Below are 14,322 nucleotides of genomic sequence, written 5' to 3' on the forward strand. Positions count from 1 at the left end.
TGACACTCACTTCAGCACTTCTATGGCCAAGATTGACAAGGTACTGGTATGTTTTTAAACTGCCAGCTCTAAGGCAACATCAGTATTTCAACTCCCAGTAAGACTGTGAAAAGGCAGGAAACTTCACAGCTTCGGTTCTCCTTCCCAGTTGTGGTGCTGGCAATATAAAGGAAGAGAGTCAGCATCTGGCTTCCTCTCAAAGTTGCACAGCCCATTTCATCCAAGAAAAAGATGCCACCCAAAAGGGCTATTCAGGATGTATGTCTCTTAGCTGGTACCCACAGTGTTTCACTGATACCAAAAAAAAAAAAAAAAAAAGGTGTCCTTTTCAGCAGGCTAATTTTCTATGGACTTCCTCCTCTCTTCTGATACGACGCATTCTTAGAGTCTTAAAATCTGTTCACAAACTCGGCAGATTTAGGTTGCTCAGAACTATATAGTGGTTTATGGTGTATACCTCATATTATCCAAAGGCAACTCTGATGAAGAAACACTATTAAGATGGAATGTCTCCAGACCCTTACTGTTTCAACTGTTTCTACCTGACATGGCTAAAGAGAAATAAAGACCAGTACATAAAGAACAATATGAGAGGAAAGCAAGAACGTGGGATGCAGGAGGTAGAAGGCACGTACCTGGTCACGATCTCCTGCAAAACAGCAGCTTTTCATGGTGCAAGAGTTGAAGTAACCCTGATTGTCAAACTGGAACACAGGCAGGCGGGAGTGGATGTCATAGAGCACGGGGGGCAGGCGACGCCTCAGGGCCAGGAGCTGGGTCCCATTGCTGTTGAATCGCACACTCATGGCACTTTGGAGGGACAGGTTGCCCCCATACCGCAGGAGAGAACTGAAAGGCAGAAAGCACATGGATCAGGCATGAGGCAGGCAGGATGACAGTCTGCAAAAAAAAAAAAAAAAAACGCTGCATTTCATAACCAGGACCTCCCGTCAGCCTTGCACATCTGAATTCTGGCAGAAAGGTGTTTCTACGCAGTGGGCTAGAAGGTAATAAAAAGGACAAAGATGACTCCTTGATTACATTAAAACAAGTTATTTAACTTTGCGGTTCCTTTCTTCAATCTCCAAAAGTTGAATTACCACTAAGTTTATAGGAATAAGATACAACAAGCATCTTGAATGAAAAGACATATTAAAATGATTAGTTCTTTTATTTACCTGAGCTACATAAGCAAAGTTACTTGTCAAGACCCTGGGAAGTCAGTGGTGTCCACCCTAACTATCATGGATGGTATTTAAGAAATATATCTGTCTTTTGAATTAGAGACACAGAAACCATCAGCCAGCAAAACAAGATACTCTAGTTTATTCTGGATTTTTAAAAATAATAATGACTTTATTGCTTATGCACTTATCTTTAAATTTTCAATCTGTTCAGAGAATTTTTATATTCCATATGGCATAACTCAAGAATAAATATTAAAGAAAAAATTTAAATTAAATACAGAGCCAGCAGTTACAACAATTAGAAAAGCAGGATGACTTGCTTCTCTTTACAGTTCCCAATGAGTTTATATTTAGCTTTAAAATATACTTTAACTTAATTCCATTTATCCAGCTTCTACTAGAGACTGGTATATTCTGATTCATCCAGTATTCTTCTGTAGCTTCATAATGTTCATAACATTTTAAAAAAGTCAGATGGTATGGTTCAAAAGTATTTATTATGATGATTCAGAAGATACTTCCAATTTTACAGTTCACTAGGATGACCATGAACATTAACAATTATATAGTACTAGGTAACTTATCTTTCTAGTAGTCAGTCTCCTTGACTACCTGGACACTGTTTTATTATAGAGGGATGACTATTCATTGTCCATGGATAACCAAATTACTGGTAAGAAAGTGAGATTACATACCGATCTTGTGCATTGGAAATGCTACAGAAATGAGGGCCACATTAGTGCTATTAACTCACTCTGTTTCAAAAGACACTGTGATCTTGCAAAGAGAGTCTAGTAGTTTAAGAAAAAAGTTTATACATTTAGGGAATCAGAGCTGGAAAGGGCCTGGAGACATCTAAATTAGAGCCTGGAAGATTTATTTGAAATTTATTAGTATTAGCATGTTTGACCATTTGACATAATTTAATTCACAATTTTAGTTTTTTCAACATGCTGTTTTATTAAATATAAATCCAAGTAGTCACCTTTCCTCTGAAACTCTCTGATATTAACTTTGGTTCTGAAGATTCTTTAATACATTATTTATATACAATTAAATTTATTTCATTATACAGACATAATAAAACAGTATGTGGTATAAAACTTTGTAACTGACTAAGTGCTATACAAATTAAAGAGATTACTATTTTAAAAAAAAGAAAGAAAGAAAGAAAGGAGTCCCTGGACCACAGTGCAAAGGAGTTTGCCAACCTGTCCTGATCATAGAAACATTCTGTGCCATCGCTAGCCAGTCAGTCCTTTGTCCCCCAAAGCTGTCTTTTCACCAGAGGGAAGAACTCTAGTACCTCAGCTACGTGTGGAAACAAGGCCTGGGCAAACAGACTTTATTCCTGTTCAGTGTGAAATGGGAGGAAAGAGAGAAGCGACTTAGAAAAAACGGTCCCTAGAACTCCAAACATCACAGAGAAGAAGCCTAGTCCTGCTGTAGGCCCCAAGTAATAGTCCCTACAGACCAATGTTCTTACAACGTCCTAACACTGGCCACACTCACACACACACCGGGAATGAATGACAGGGCTACCGAGTCCAGGTGTTTCCTTTACAGGGTGTCCTAGCTGCCACCGGCATGCCGTGTTTCCCAAACACTAAGCTCAAAAACAGTGAGAGCCTTTCAAATTCGAGATCAGCCTGGAGTGTGCAAATAAACCGGCATCTGTATACAGGGCTGACAAGAAGTTGGGGGTGGAAACTAGACTCAACAAAAAGAAACTTGGCCAACCCCACCAGCCACAGCAGCAGGGGTTTGCATCAGCTGGGGCCTCTGGCAAAAGCCCTTTGCATCCGTTAACAGCAACTTCTCTGCAGATTCCAGTCAGACCTGCAGGACAGGCATCTAGGCCCATCCCATTCCCACCCAAGCTCCTAAGTCTGCTGCTCTCCAGGAGTCTGTCTGTGGATTCCACAAGAGTCACTAACTTTCCCCCCCTTAGCTTCTGGGCAGGGGACCCCTATCTCTCACACAGAGAGTGCAGGTACATAGGAATCCTGCTCCTAGAATGTTTAAGAGTACAGCTACCAAAAAAAAAACAACAACAACCAAAACTGTAGCAGCAGTTACTAAAACTGAATACTTCATGTTTGAGGGCAATAATCCTTTCCGAGGGATAGACTGACACCTGAAATTCAGAAAGTGAGCTACATTAACTATAATTTCTCAGCAGGGGTTCTGCTGCTGGCTCCTCCTATTGAGAATGGTAAGAATGATCTAGTTCATCAGGAAGAAAAGGCTTAGAAGTAGTTTCCCCTCAAAGTCAAGATATAATGTCAAAGATCCTGTTGTTTATGATTTCAAGGGTAAGATGTGTGATAAATCATCTGGTACTTTTTCTCAAATAGATTCTCAGGATCCATATGCAGATAGTCTAATTCAATCTGAGAAGTGGGCCCAGGAATCTGAATTTAACAAGCAACCTTAATTAATTATGATGCATGTGACTTTCAAACCACTCTTTGAAAAACATGGTTCCATTTCAGGATTTGGGGTGAGTGCAAAAATAAGGTGGAGAGAAAGCAGATTACTAGAAGCTAAATGAAAAGCCAACTACACAACATGGCACTTTTTTTTTACAGCCCAATGCCCAATAGGAGAAAGGACTCCAATTCCTTTTCAGATCAGAGTTCCACTCTACCCACAGTGCCTGAAATGTTTCTTTCCTGCCCTCAACACATTCCCTGAAGGAGAAGTTTCTTGTTTACTCTTTGGAGAACTGAAGGTACCTATACACAAGAACGTCTCAAATTTGACAGTGTCTCCACTCCTCCAGAGAAGTGGCTACCATTGCACACCCAAATGAGATGAGCGCTATCTTGAAAGGACTAGCAACAAGTTGAAATGAGTTCAAACCAAAATATCCCTATAAGAAAAAGGAAAGCAAAAATCAGTTCCTGGCGTATCTTCACATGCTGCTTCCCTGGTGGCTCAGAGAATGAAGAATCTTCCGACCCGGGTTCGATCCCTAGGTTGGGAAGATCCCCTGGAAAAGGGAATGGCAACCCACTTCAGCATTCTTGCCTGGAGAATTCCATGGACAGAGGAGCCTGGGAGGCTACAGTCCATGGGGTTGCAAAGAGTCAACATGACTGAGTGACCAACACTTTCATTTTCGACCTATCTTCAACCAAGAATTTGTAACAAAATGCGACAAGAATGGGACAGGAGGTGATCGAAAGGTCAGCAGGTAAAAGGCCCAGAACAAAAAGCAAGAGAACCTCAGAACATCAGGAAAATATTCCTCATTAGTGTGATCCTCTGGTTTTTGGCTTTTTTGGTGTTTTGGCCCCTCAGAAATAGTCAATTGGATTTTTTTTATCGCTTTGGCAGGATAAAAAGAACATTTACAAAAAGTCTTTGGCCAAGGTTAAAGTCTTGGAACAGAAGAGAAATAAACCAAGGCTGTTTCCCAAAAAAGTGACTGGGGGTATCACATTTAGCACAAGATAGAGCACCCATAAACGTTCCAAGATCTGGCTTCATGAAGCTATATTTCCATAAATTTATGACTAAGTAATTCATCAAATAGTGCCAATGATTTTCTAAAGCCCACTGGCATGCATTTCCTCAGAGTTACTATGTGAAAGTTTCCTAACACCTGTGAAACGGCTGGAGTCAAGGCACTGCTATTCCAAATCACAGACATCAGAGCTGGTGCCAGCCAACCAGAGAGGAAAATTCAATGTCGCATAGGTAGGAAAAAAATCTCTCCCCTTCTGTTTCTGCTTTAGGACAGGATGACCTGTAAGGAATACAGGTTGCATTTTGTACTTCGTATAACAGAACACAGAGAACAGGACAAATCCTAGAGGATTTGTTAACTAGAATTAAGTAAAAAGTGAACAGGTTCAAAAAGTTACAGCCCGTATCAGTTCTGTTCAAGTATATTCAAGATCTTGGTAATCCTGTAAACCTTTTCTTTCTTCTTAAAAAAAAAATCCACTTTAAAAAATCATTTTATTTATTTGTTTTTGGCTGTGTGGGCTTTTCTTTAGTTGTGGTAAACGGAGGCCACCCCCTAGTCGCGGTGCGTGGGCTTCTCGCTGCGGAACACAGGCTGGAGGGCACGTGGGCTCAACAGCCACAGCTCCTGGGCTCTAGGGCAGGCTCAGTAGTTGTGGCGCACGGGCTTGGTTGCTCCACACACTTGGGATGTTCCCGGATCAGAGATAAACTGGTGCCTCTTGCAATGGCAGGCTCACCCTCCACCACTGAGTCACCAGGGGAGCCTTCTTTCTTTCTTTAATTGAAGTCTAGTTGATTTACAACATTGTGTTAGTGTCTGGTGTACAGCAAAGTGATTCAGTTATATATATATATATGTGTGTATATATATATTCTTTTCCATCAGAGGAAATTTATTACAGGATATTGGATGCAGTTCCCTGTGCTCAGCAGCAGGACCTTTCCGTTTATCTATTTTATATAGAGCAGTTTGTATCTGCTAATCCCAGACTCCTAATTTATCTCTCCCCTTCTCCCTTTCCCCTTTGGCATCTAAGTCTGTTTTCTGTGTCTGTGAGTCTGTTTTGAAGATTCCACATATAAGTCCTATCATATGGTACTTGTCTTTCTTTCTGATTTACTTAGTATGATAATCTCTAGGTCTGCCCATATTGCTGCAAATGGCACTATTTCATTCTTTTTTGTGGCTATATAGTATCCCACCATATGTACATTATATATACATATACATAATATATACACACACTCCTCACATCTTCCTTTTTAAAAATTTATTTATTTTTAAAAATGATCACGCTGCACATGTGCCTGCAAGATCTAACTTCCCCAACCAAGGATTGAATCTGGGGCCATAATAGTAAAAGCACTGAGTCCCAACCACTGGACTGTCACGGAAATCCCTGGCACATCTTCCTTAACCGTTTCTTTTATGCAAGTTGGAAGGGGAAGAACCTGGGCTTTCAGGTACTGCAGAGCCTCTAATCACCACCTTCCAGAACAGAGGCATCACGCGCAGAGCTGAAGTGATCTACAGCCCATGTTTTTGTCTTTGGCTCAGGGGATCCCAAAAGCCACATATAACCAACCAAGATCTCAACCCTATGCAAGATCTCAAAACGAGTTAAAAGGCAGTGCCATAACGGATTTGTCCTAGGACACTCGTGATTTTTCTGTAGAATTAGGGACTTAGCATTCAGTCATCTCAGTTCATCAGATGATTTGCTTATTCAAAAAATCCCCCTTTACTGCAAGCTGTGGAAAATAGAGAAGGGTTTTATAAGCAGTCATTTAATCTTCATCCTAAATTATTAATGGCTCTACCTTCTGACAGATGTTACAAAGCATCAGCCCTGACCTCACAGTGTACAAAGCTGGAGAGGGAGAGTTTAATGAATACAGGTTGGCAGGAGGAAGAAAAAAGTCAGGGGAAGGTGGGAGGCTGAGACGGCAGTTGCTACAGCAACAGTAAGGGTGCAGAAGGAGTGGGTGGGAATACAGGCAGGTAAACAGCCAGTCCCTGATGGTGGAGGAAGAAACTAGGTGGGTGTGCTGACTGTCAGGGAACTCGGCCACAAAGCCAGAGGGCTGTTAAAGGGGAAAGATGCAAAGCCTAGAAAAAATGCTAAGCAGAAGAGGGTTTGAAAACAAAAATCACAATTTGATCCCTTCTACGAGAACACTTATGCAAACAGTGGAAAACAGGAGGAGAGAGGAATGCAGTGGGAAGGCCAAAGTGCTGACTGATGAGACGTGATTATAGGAGACAGCCTGTGTCATACAGGAGCCGCTTACTGAGTGTCCAAAAACCAAAGTCAGTTCTAGCTGGCAAAAATGTAGATGCCTTAAGATAATGGTTTTCAAGTGTTTTTATAGTAACCCTTTATAATAAGCTTATTTTATACTGTATTCCAGTACACCCACGTTTATTTAGCATAAATTCATTAAACAACTTGCCATCTACTGTGTGCAGTGCACCGATTTTCCATTTTCTATTTAATAAATACGTGTGACCACCTAAGTCAATTCCATGGCCCTGTGGATTACTGAGAGAGTTTCCTACCTTGTCTTCATGCCTCTACTCTTGGCACATGCTTCAGTTCATCCTGAATATGACAGCCAGAGGGATGCTGAACCCTGGGTCAGACTGCATCATTCATTTGCCAGTGGATTTCAACCAGGCTAAAACTCAAACTCTTTATAATCCCAACGGAGACCCTAGACACCTTTCCCCACCAATCCCTCATGTCTGACTCTACCTCCTGGCACTCTTTTTCCCTTACCCTACCTTCAACCACATGATGCCTCCTTAGAACACATCAAACATCTGCTCCAGGGTCTTTGTACTTGCAAATCCAGAGGGAATGCTCCTCCCCAGATATGAACATGGTTCATTCATTCACTTCTTTATTCAAATATTCTCCTCAATTAGTCTGTTCTGATACCCAATGCAAAAATGAAACCTCCCCAATGCTCCCTGTCTCCCTTGCCCGTTTAGTTTCTACTAATGAATCACCATCTTACATACCATTTATTTTGCTTCTTACCTGTCCTTTCCCACTAGACTATATCACCTTTTATGTCGCTCCCCGTGCATTCCAAGTGCTTAAACAGTGCCAGACACGTACCAGCATTCAATAAATAGATGCCGCATGATCGAGTGCACCATGAGCAGCAATCTGAAACACTCTGACTTTACAACATTAAAAAAGCAGGCTCCACAAAGGTTTACCTGGCTCCTGACATTTGTCTGCTCACAAAACCTAATCTTGGGAGGGAAGCAACAGAGCAGCAGAAGAATCAAAGAAACAGTAGGAGGCTTGGAGAACATCTAAGTCAGTTTTCTATTACAGGCAAAGAACTGTGGCCCAGACGTCAAATGATTTGCCGATGACCACTCAGGTTTTCTCTGTACTGACACCGCCACATATTCTTCAACTGAGTCAAATTTACCTACCTGCTAATAAGCAGTCAACAAAAAAGGAATAGTTTAACAGGTAAACACGTATCTTAATTATATCTTGTACTTTAAAGCAAGTTTCTGGTATTTGTAGAATAAAAATTCAAAAGGAAGATTAATAGTCAAACTTTAGGAAGTCAATTATAAGCTAAAAAAAAAATTCATTTACCCATTTTCAGAAAGTAGACAGTGAATTCTATAGGCTTTGAATACATGCCCTACCCAATCATATCTAAAATTAGATAGTGATAAACATTTAGTTTGATGGCTATACTGAGAACAGTAAGAAGATACGTCAATCAAACTATAGCATTTAGTTAATTTATTTTTGTACCGTTCACTTTATTTTCAAGTTTTCCTACAATTAGGATAAACTTCTGTAATTTCAGAAGAAAATACGTTATTCTAAAATGCCATCTCAGAGATACTCCTTTAATTAAGGGACCACAGAAGGTAGCTCTGAGGGAAGTATGAGAGAGCTTAACTGAAACTTCAGGTGATGTGCTGCCCTACAGGGTTCTGGTGCAGATGCAAATCTGAAATTAAGCCATTGTCCTAAATTCTTTAAGCGACAGTTAAAAATTTGCAAAGGACTCTAAAACTACCAGTGTCCCTCACCATCCTTCTCAATGAAGGAAAATAATATCCCTCCTTTGAAAGGATTTTAAGTAATAAACAGGACCCACCCTGGTTAGCACTGGACACAGTACCAGGTTAGATCTGAAACTATACTTAGTTTGGTTTCTCTTTGCAGATACACTATCCCACTTCCCAAGTACTTATAAATAAATGGCAAAGTATATTATTGGAATAAAAAACAAATTCAAAGTGCAAAGCATTTTATGTAGAATCCAGAAGCATTAGCAAGGTTCCCGGAAAGTCTTCCATACATGGGTAAATTCATGATAAATGAAGCCAAGATTGTTAAGAGTATACCAAGATATCCCCGTCTAAAATATGTGACTCACAACAGATAAAGTACAAATGGTCAAACCTAAGATCACAAAATAAAAAGTTCAAACTATGAAGAATTCACTGATTCTCCATAGAATTCACTGATTCTTCAGTGATTCTTCTTAAAAGAATCAGATCACAACAGATACCCTTGAAGAAGCAACATGTTTTTCATTAAATTCCAAAATGTTTACATATACTTTGTATCAATTAACCCTTACAATAACCCTATAAGGTGGATAGTGGAGGTATCATTATTTTCATCTCAAATTGGAGGAGATCTAGGTCCTAAATGTTTATATGACTTGGCCCTGACCATACAGTAAATAAGAAGCGGAAATAGGGCCAACAAGTTGTTTTCTGCTTCTTGGTTCAACAAGATTTCACTGACTACATGGTGGAGATGAATTATTCCACCCAGCAAAAAGAACAGCATCAGATGACAATACATCAAGGCCAGAAGGATTCATCTAAGTAATTCACTTCAGATCCTTCCCTGTAGTTCAGTAACTCATATATATGTAACTCATATATGCATGCCCTTACTGAATAACCATTTATTGAAAACCTGCTAACTATTCTAGATACTATGCTGAGCACATGGATTTAAAGATGAAATAAGATGGGAAAGACATCCTCAAGAATTAATGAGGGACAAGAAAGCCATCAGTTTCCTTCTATAATATGAACAATGTTGTAATAAGGGGAATATGTCCTGTGCAAGACATAGGGAGAATATCTATCCCTCCACTGGGAACGCAGGAGAGGGCAGTCACGAAAGACTTCCTAGAAGAAAAATCTAAGCCGACTCTTCACAGAGAGAGTCAGAGAGATGACTCAAGTTCTTAACTGGCAAAAGAAACAAGATAAATCTGGACATGTTAACACATGGATAAATTCCCAAAAGATACTGATGGGTGAAATAGTCAAGCTGTAGAATAACTGCATAGCAGTACATCATCCATGTGAAAAACATACCTCCACATAGGAACAAAAACCATGTATTTTCTACAGGTACATGTATAAGCATACAAAACCAAAGAAAAAGTTCTGGAAGCATATACAAACTCTTAACATTCATTACCCTCAGGAAAGGGGGCAGGAGACCAGGATTGGAAGTAGTCAGGAGGAATTTTAGCCTTATTCATAGTTTTTAAAGGAGCATGCTATTATGTATTACTTACATTTAACTTTTTACTTTGAAATAATTATAGATTCAGAGGAATCTAGGGTTTCCCTGGTGGCTCAGATTAAAGAATCTGCCTGCAATGCAGGTGACCCAGGTTCAGTCCCTGGGCTGGGAAGATCCCCTGGAGAAGGGAATGGCAACTCACACCAGTATCCTTGCCTAGAGAATCCCATGGACAGAGGAACCTGGCGGGCTACAGTCCATGGGGTCACAGAGGCAGACGTGACAGAGTGACAGTCATTCTCAGAGGAATTTGCAAAGAAATTTTCTTGTAAGAGTTCGCAAAGAATAAAAATCATATGATCATCTCAATAGAGATGCAGAAGAAGCTTCTGACAAAACTCAACAACCGTTTATAATAAAACTCTCCAGAAGTGGGTGTAAAGGGAACATATCTCAACATAATAGAGGCCATATATGACAAACGTACAGCTGATATCATACTCAACAGTGAAAAGTTGAGAGTATCTCCTCTAAGATCAGGAACAAAACAGGAATGGCCATTCTTGCCACTTTTATGCAGCATAGTTTTGAAGACTTAGCCACAGCAATCAGAAAACAAAAAGAAATAAAAGGGAACCCAAATTGGAAAGGAAAAAGTAACATAGTCACTGTTTCCTAATAATACGCTACTATATACAGAAAATGAAGAAGGTTCTTTGAACCCTTTACCCAGACTCTCCCAGTGTTACCACCTTGCATAACTATAGTGTGATATCAAAACCAGGAAATTTACACTGGTACAATCTATGGAGCGTATTCAGATTTGTCAGCTACACATGCACTCATTTGCGTGTGTGTGTGTTGCTCTATGCAGTTGTATCACGTGTATAACTTCAAGCAGTCACCACCACAATACTTATGTGTACCATCACCACAAGACTTCCTTCTATAGCCACATCCACCCCTTTTACCACTAACCCTAACACCTGGCAATGACTAATTTGTTCTCCATCTCATGAATGTTACATTAGCTCATGAGAAGTGACTTAGCAGCAGTTCACTTAAGGTTTATCCGAATTGTTGCACGTATCAACCATTCAGTTTTTTGTTTTTTATTGCCAAGTAGTATTCTACGGTATAAATGCACTACAGTTTTATTATTTTTTTTTAAACTTCTTACAGATTGAAAAACGTATGGGTAGTTTCCAGCTTTGGGGTATTATGAATGAAGTTGCTATGAACATTCATGTACAAGTTGCTATATGAAAATAAGTCTTCCTCTCTCTTGGATAAACACCCAGAGTGCAACTGCTGGGTCAGATAATAAGTTCATTTTTAATTTATAAAGGAACTACCAAAACATTTTCTAGATATTTTGTACTATTTTACATTCCTATTCACAATGTATGAGTGATTCAGTTTCTCTACATCTTCACCAGCATTATTTGTATTTTAAAAAGCTGAGAAGTCAGTCAATGTATTTTAAAACAAAAGACAAAACCAGACATTTTTGGCTTCCTTATGGTTATATACAACACTACCTATGAAATATTTTTGTAACACCTGCCAAAAAGAATCAAACCTAAAACTGTTTCAGTCCCTAGACCCAATACCAATTTATGAAAAAAACTGAGCTAAGAGGGAACATGCTAAATGACGGCATAAACATGCAATCAGTGCAGCTGCCCCTTGGCATCTATGGGGGACTGGGTCCAGGAACCCCATAGATACAGAACCCGAGGATACAAAGGGCCTCCTGTAGACTCTAAAATGCGAGAAATTCCGTAAAACAAATAATCCAGTTTCTTTAACAAATAAGTTACAAGAGAAAAAAATGAAAAGTAGGAGTATCCAAAGACTTAGAAGCCATGTCAACTAATTGCTTGGTACACACCTTATTCAAATCTCGATCCATAAGAACCAACTGTAACATTTAGGAGGCAATTAAGGAAATGTAAACACTAAATATGCAATGGTATTAAGGAATTATTGCTAATTTTTTAGGTGTGATAATAATACTATGATTTTTAAAAGAATTATCTTTTCATGGAAACTAATATGGCAGTTCCTCAAAAAGTTTAACATAGGATCACCATATGATCCAGCAACTACACTCTTAGGGATGGAACCAAAAGAACCAAAAACAGGTATTCAAACAAATACTTAATCATAAACTTAACAGTAGCACTATTCACAGTAGCGAAAAGGTAGAAACGACTCAAATGTCCATCAGTAGGTGGATAAACAAAATATGGTATATACATCCATACAATAGAAAATTATTCAGCCATAAAGAGGAATGAAATACTGTACTGATACATGCTTCAATGTGGATGAATCTCAAAAACTTTACGCTAAGTACAAGAGGCAAACTAAAGGTCACAGCCATAACACGTAAATCCACAGATACAGAAAGCAGACTGGTGGTGGCCCAAAACTAGGGGAGCAGTATTCTGGGGAGTGACTGCTTAATGGGTGTGGGTTTCATTTCGGAATGATAAAAATGCTTTGGAACTAGACAGAGGTGGCACTTGCACAACACTGTGAATGAACTAAATGCCACTGAAGTTTCCACTTTAACATAGCTAATTTTAACTATTGAATATAGTTAATTTTACATCATGTGAATTTCATCTCAATTTTTAAAAAAGAATATCTTTCAGAGATACATACTAAAGTATTTACAGAGGAAATAATACAAAGTTACATGGAAATGGAGTCATCTCAGTGGAGGAATAAATGAAGTAAGATTGTCCACGGGTTAATTATTTAAGCTGGGTGCTAGGTGCAATGGAGTTTATTTTAGTATTTCTCAGTGTGTGTGTGAGAGAGAGAATTTTTAAACATAAGAAGTTTTTTTTTTAAAGAAAAAGAGTCGGGGTCTAGTATCATCTCCCCCTGAGTAAGAGGAGTTGGGAAGTATTAAAGGGAGGATATGAAGTGGAACATGCTTCCACAACTCCCATACATTCACCAGGCATTCCCCAGATGCTCTGGTCTGAAGCTAAGCCTCTTGCTATAAAAAGGCACATTTGTGTTTGGTGAGAATGAATAGACACAGGGAGGCTCTGGCCTAAAGCCAGAAGACCCTGGGTCCAAATGAACACAGCAGAAAATTCAACACAGACCTCTGAAAAATCACAGCTTCCACCTTGCAGGATAAGCAAAGTTGCCAAATCACCTGGGGTATGTATTAAAAAATGGCAGATTCACAGGGTCTGCCCTGGAACGACAACTCAATCTCTGGGTCTGTGCTCCAGGAAGCAGCACTTTAACAACCTCCCCAGGTGATTCTGATGCCCTCTGAAATTTGAGAATTACTGGGTTAGGATAATGGGGCCCTGGTGTCTTTTTGCAGCGAAACTGATTCTAGAGCTCCACCTTGTGGCCCAAACACTAGAAAGCAACTTTGTCACAATTCTTGACTTGCTTACATCGCTAATTTAAATCATTGAAAACCGTTCAAAGCCCCGCAAGAACCCTTACAACCTCCTCTAAGGGTTTATTCTCTGCAGATAACATTTTGATCCATGCTATTACACTTAGGGAGTTAATGAAAACATTACAGAGAGCTAGCTTTGAAAATACATACTATTTCGTGACGAGTGTAACATTGCACTCACTATTTACTGAAGGTCATAACATTCTAAGCATTGTGCTAGGCAACAGATATAAAACATGGCCATGTCTTTAAAAATCCACAGGAAAACATGCAAAGTAATAGTACAGATTAAGACAAGTGCTTCCTTTCTGAGAAGCAACTTCTGAGCACTAGAAAGAAAAGACATAATCTTTTATCTGGAGATAAAACATAGTCATAGTGAAGATAATCAATGATGGCAAAAACAGTAACTAAGACATGCAACATGAATGCCACAGACCCTAAGTACTTTACAGAGGCTCTGGATAGAGTGATCCTTTCTGCCAGAAGTGAGGGAAAGCTTCATTCATTCAACATATACTCTGTGCCAAAACTGGGCCAGGTGCTGGGGACACAGCGAGTAAAAAAAGGAAGGACGCTTTAAGAGAATGTCACAGGGAGATAGAGCAAGGACATCTGCACCGATGGGCTGCCATTTGATCTTGGACCTTGAAGGGTAACTAGAATTTGAAAA

At 39.5% G+C, this 14,322-nt stretch overlaps 1 protein-coding gene across 1 annotated transcript in view; it reads right to left on the reverse strand.

Annotated features, from left to right (window-relative positions):
* The window catches only part of DCAF5 (DDB1 and CUL4 associated factor 5), a 94,340-nt gene that overhangs the window by 44,087 nt on the left and 35,931 nt on the right, over window positions 1-14,322 (reverse strand). Inside the window, exon 6 of the mRNA XM_069595129.1 lies at window positions 636-849. Within this exon, the coding sequence (XP_069451230.1) occupies window positions 636-849 (214 nt within the window). The remainder of the gene's footprint in view (window positions 1-635; window positions 850-14,322) is intronic.

The sequence above is a fragment of the Ovis canadensis genome, chromosome 7, assembly GCF_042477335.2.
Source record: "Ovis canadensis isolate MfBH-ARS-UI-01 breed Bighorn chromosome 7, ARS-UI_OviCan_v2, whole genome shotgun sequence".
NCBI lineage: Eukaryota > Metazoa > Chordata > Mammalia > Artiodactyla > Bovidae > Ovis > Ovis canadensis.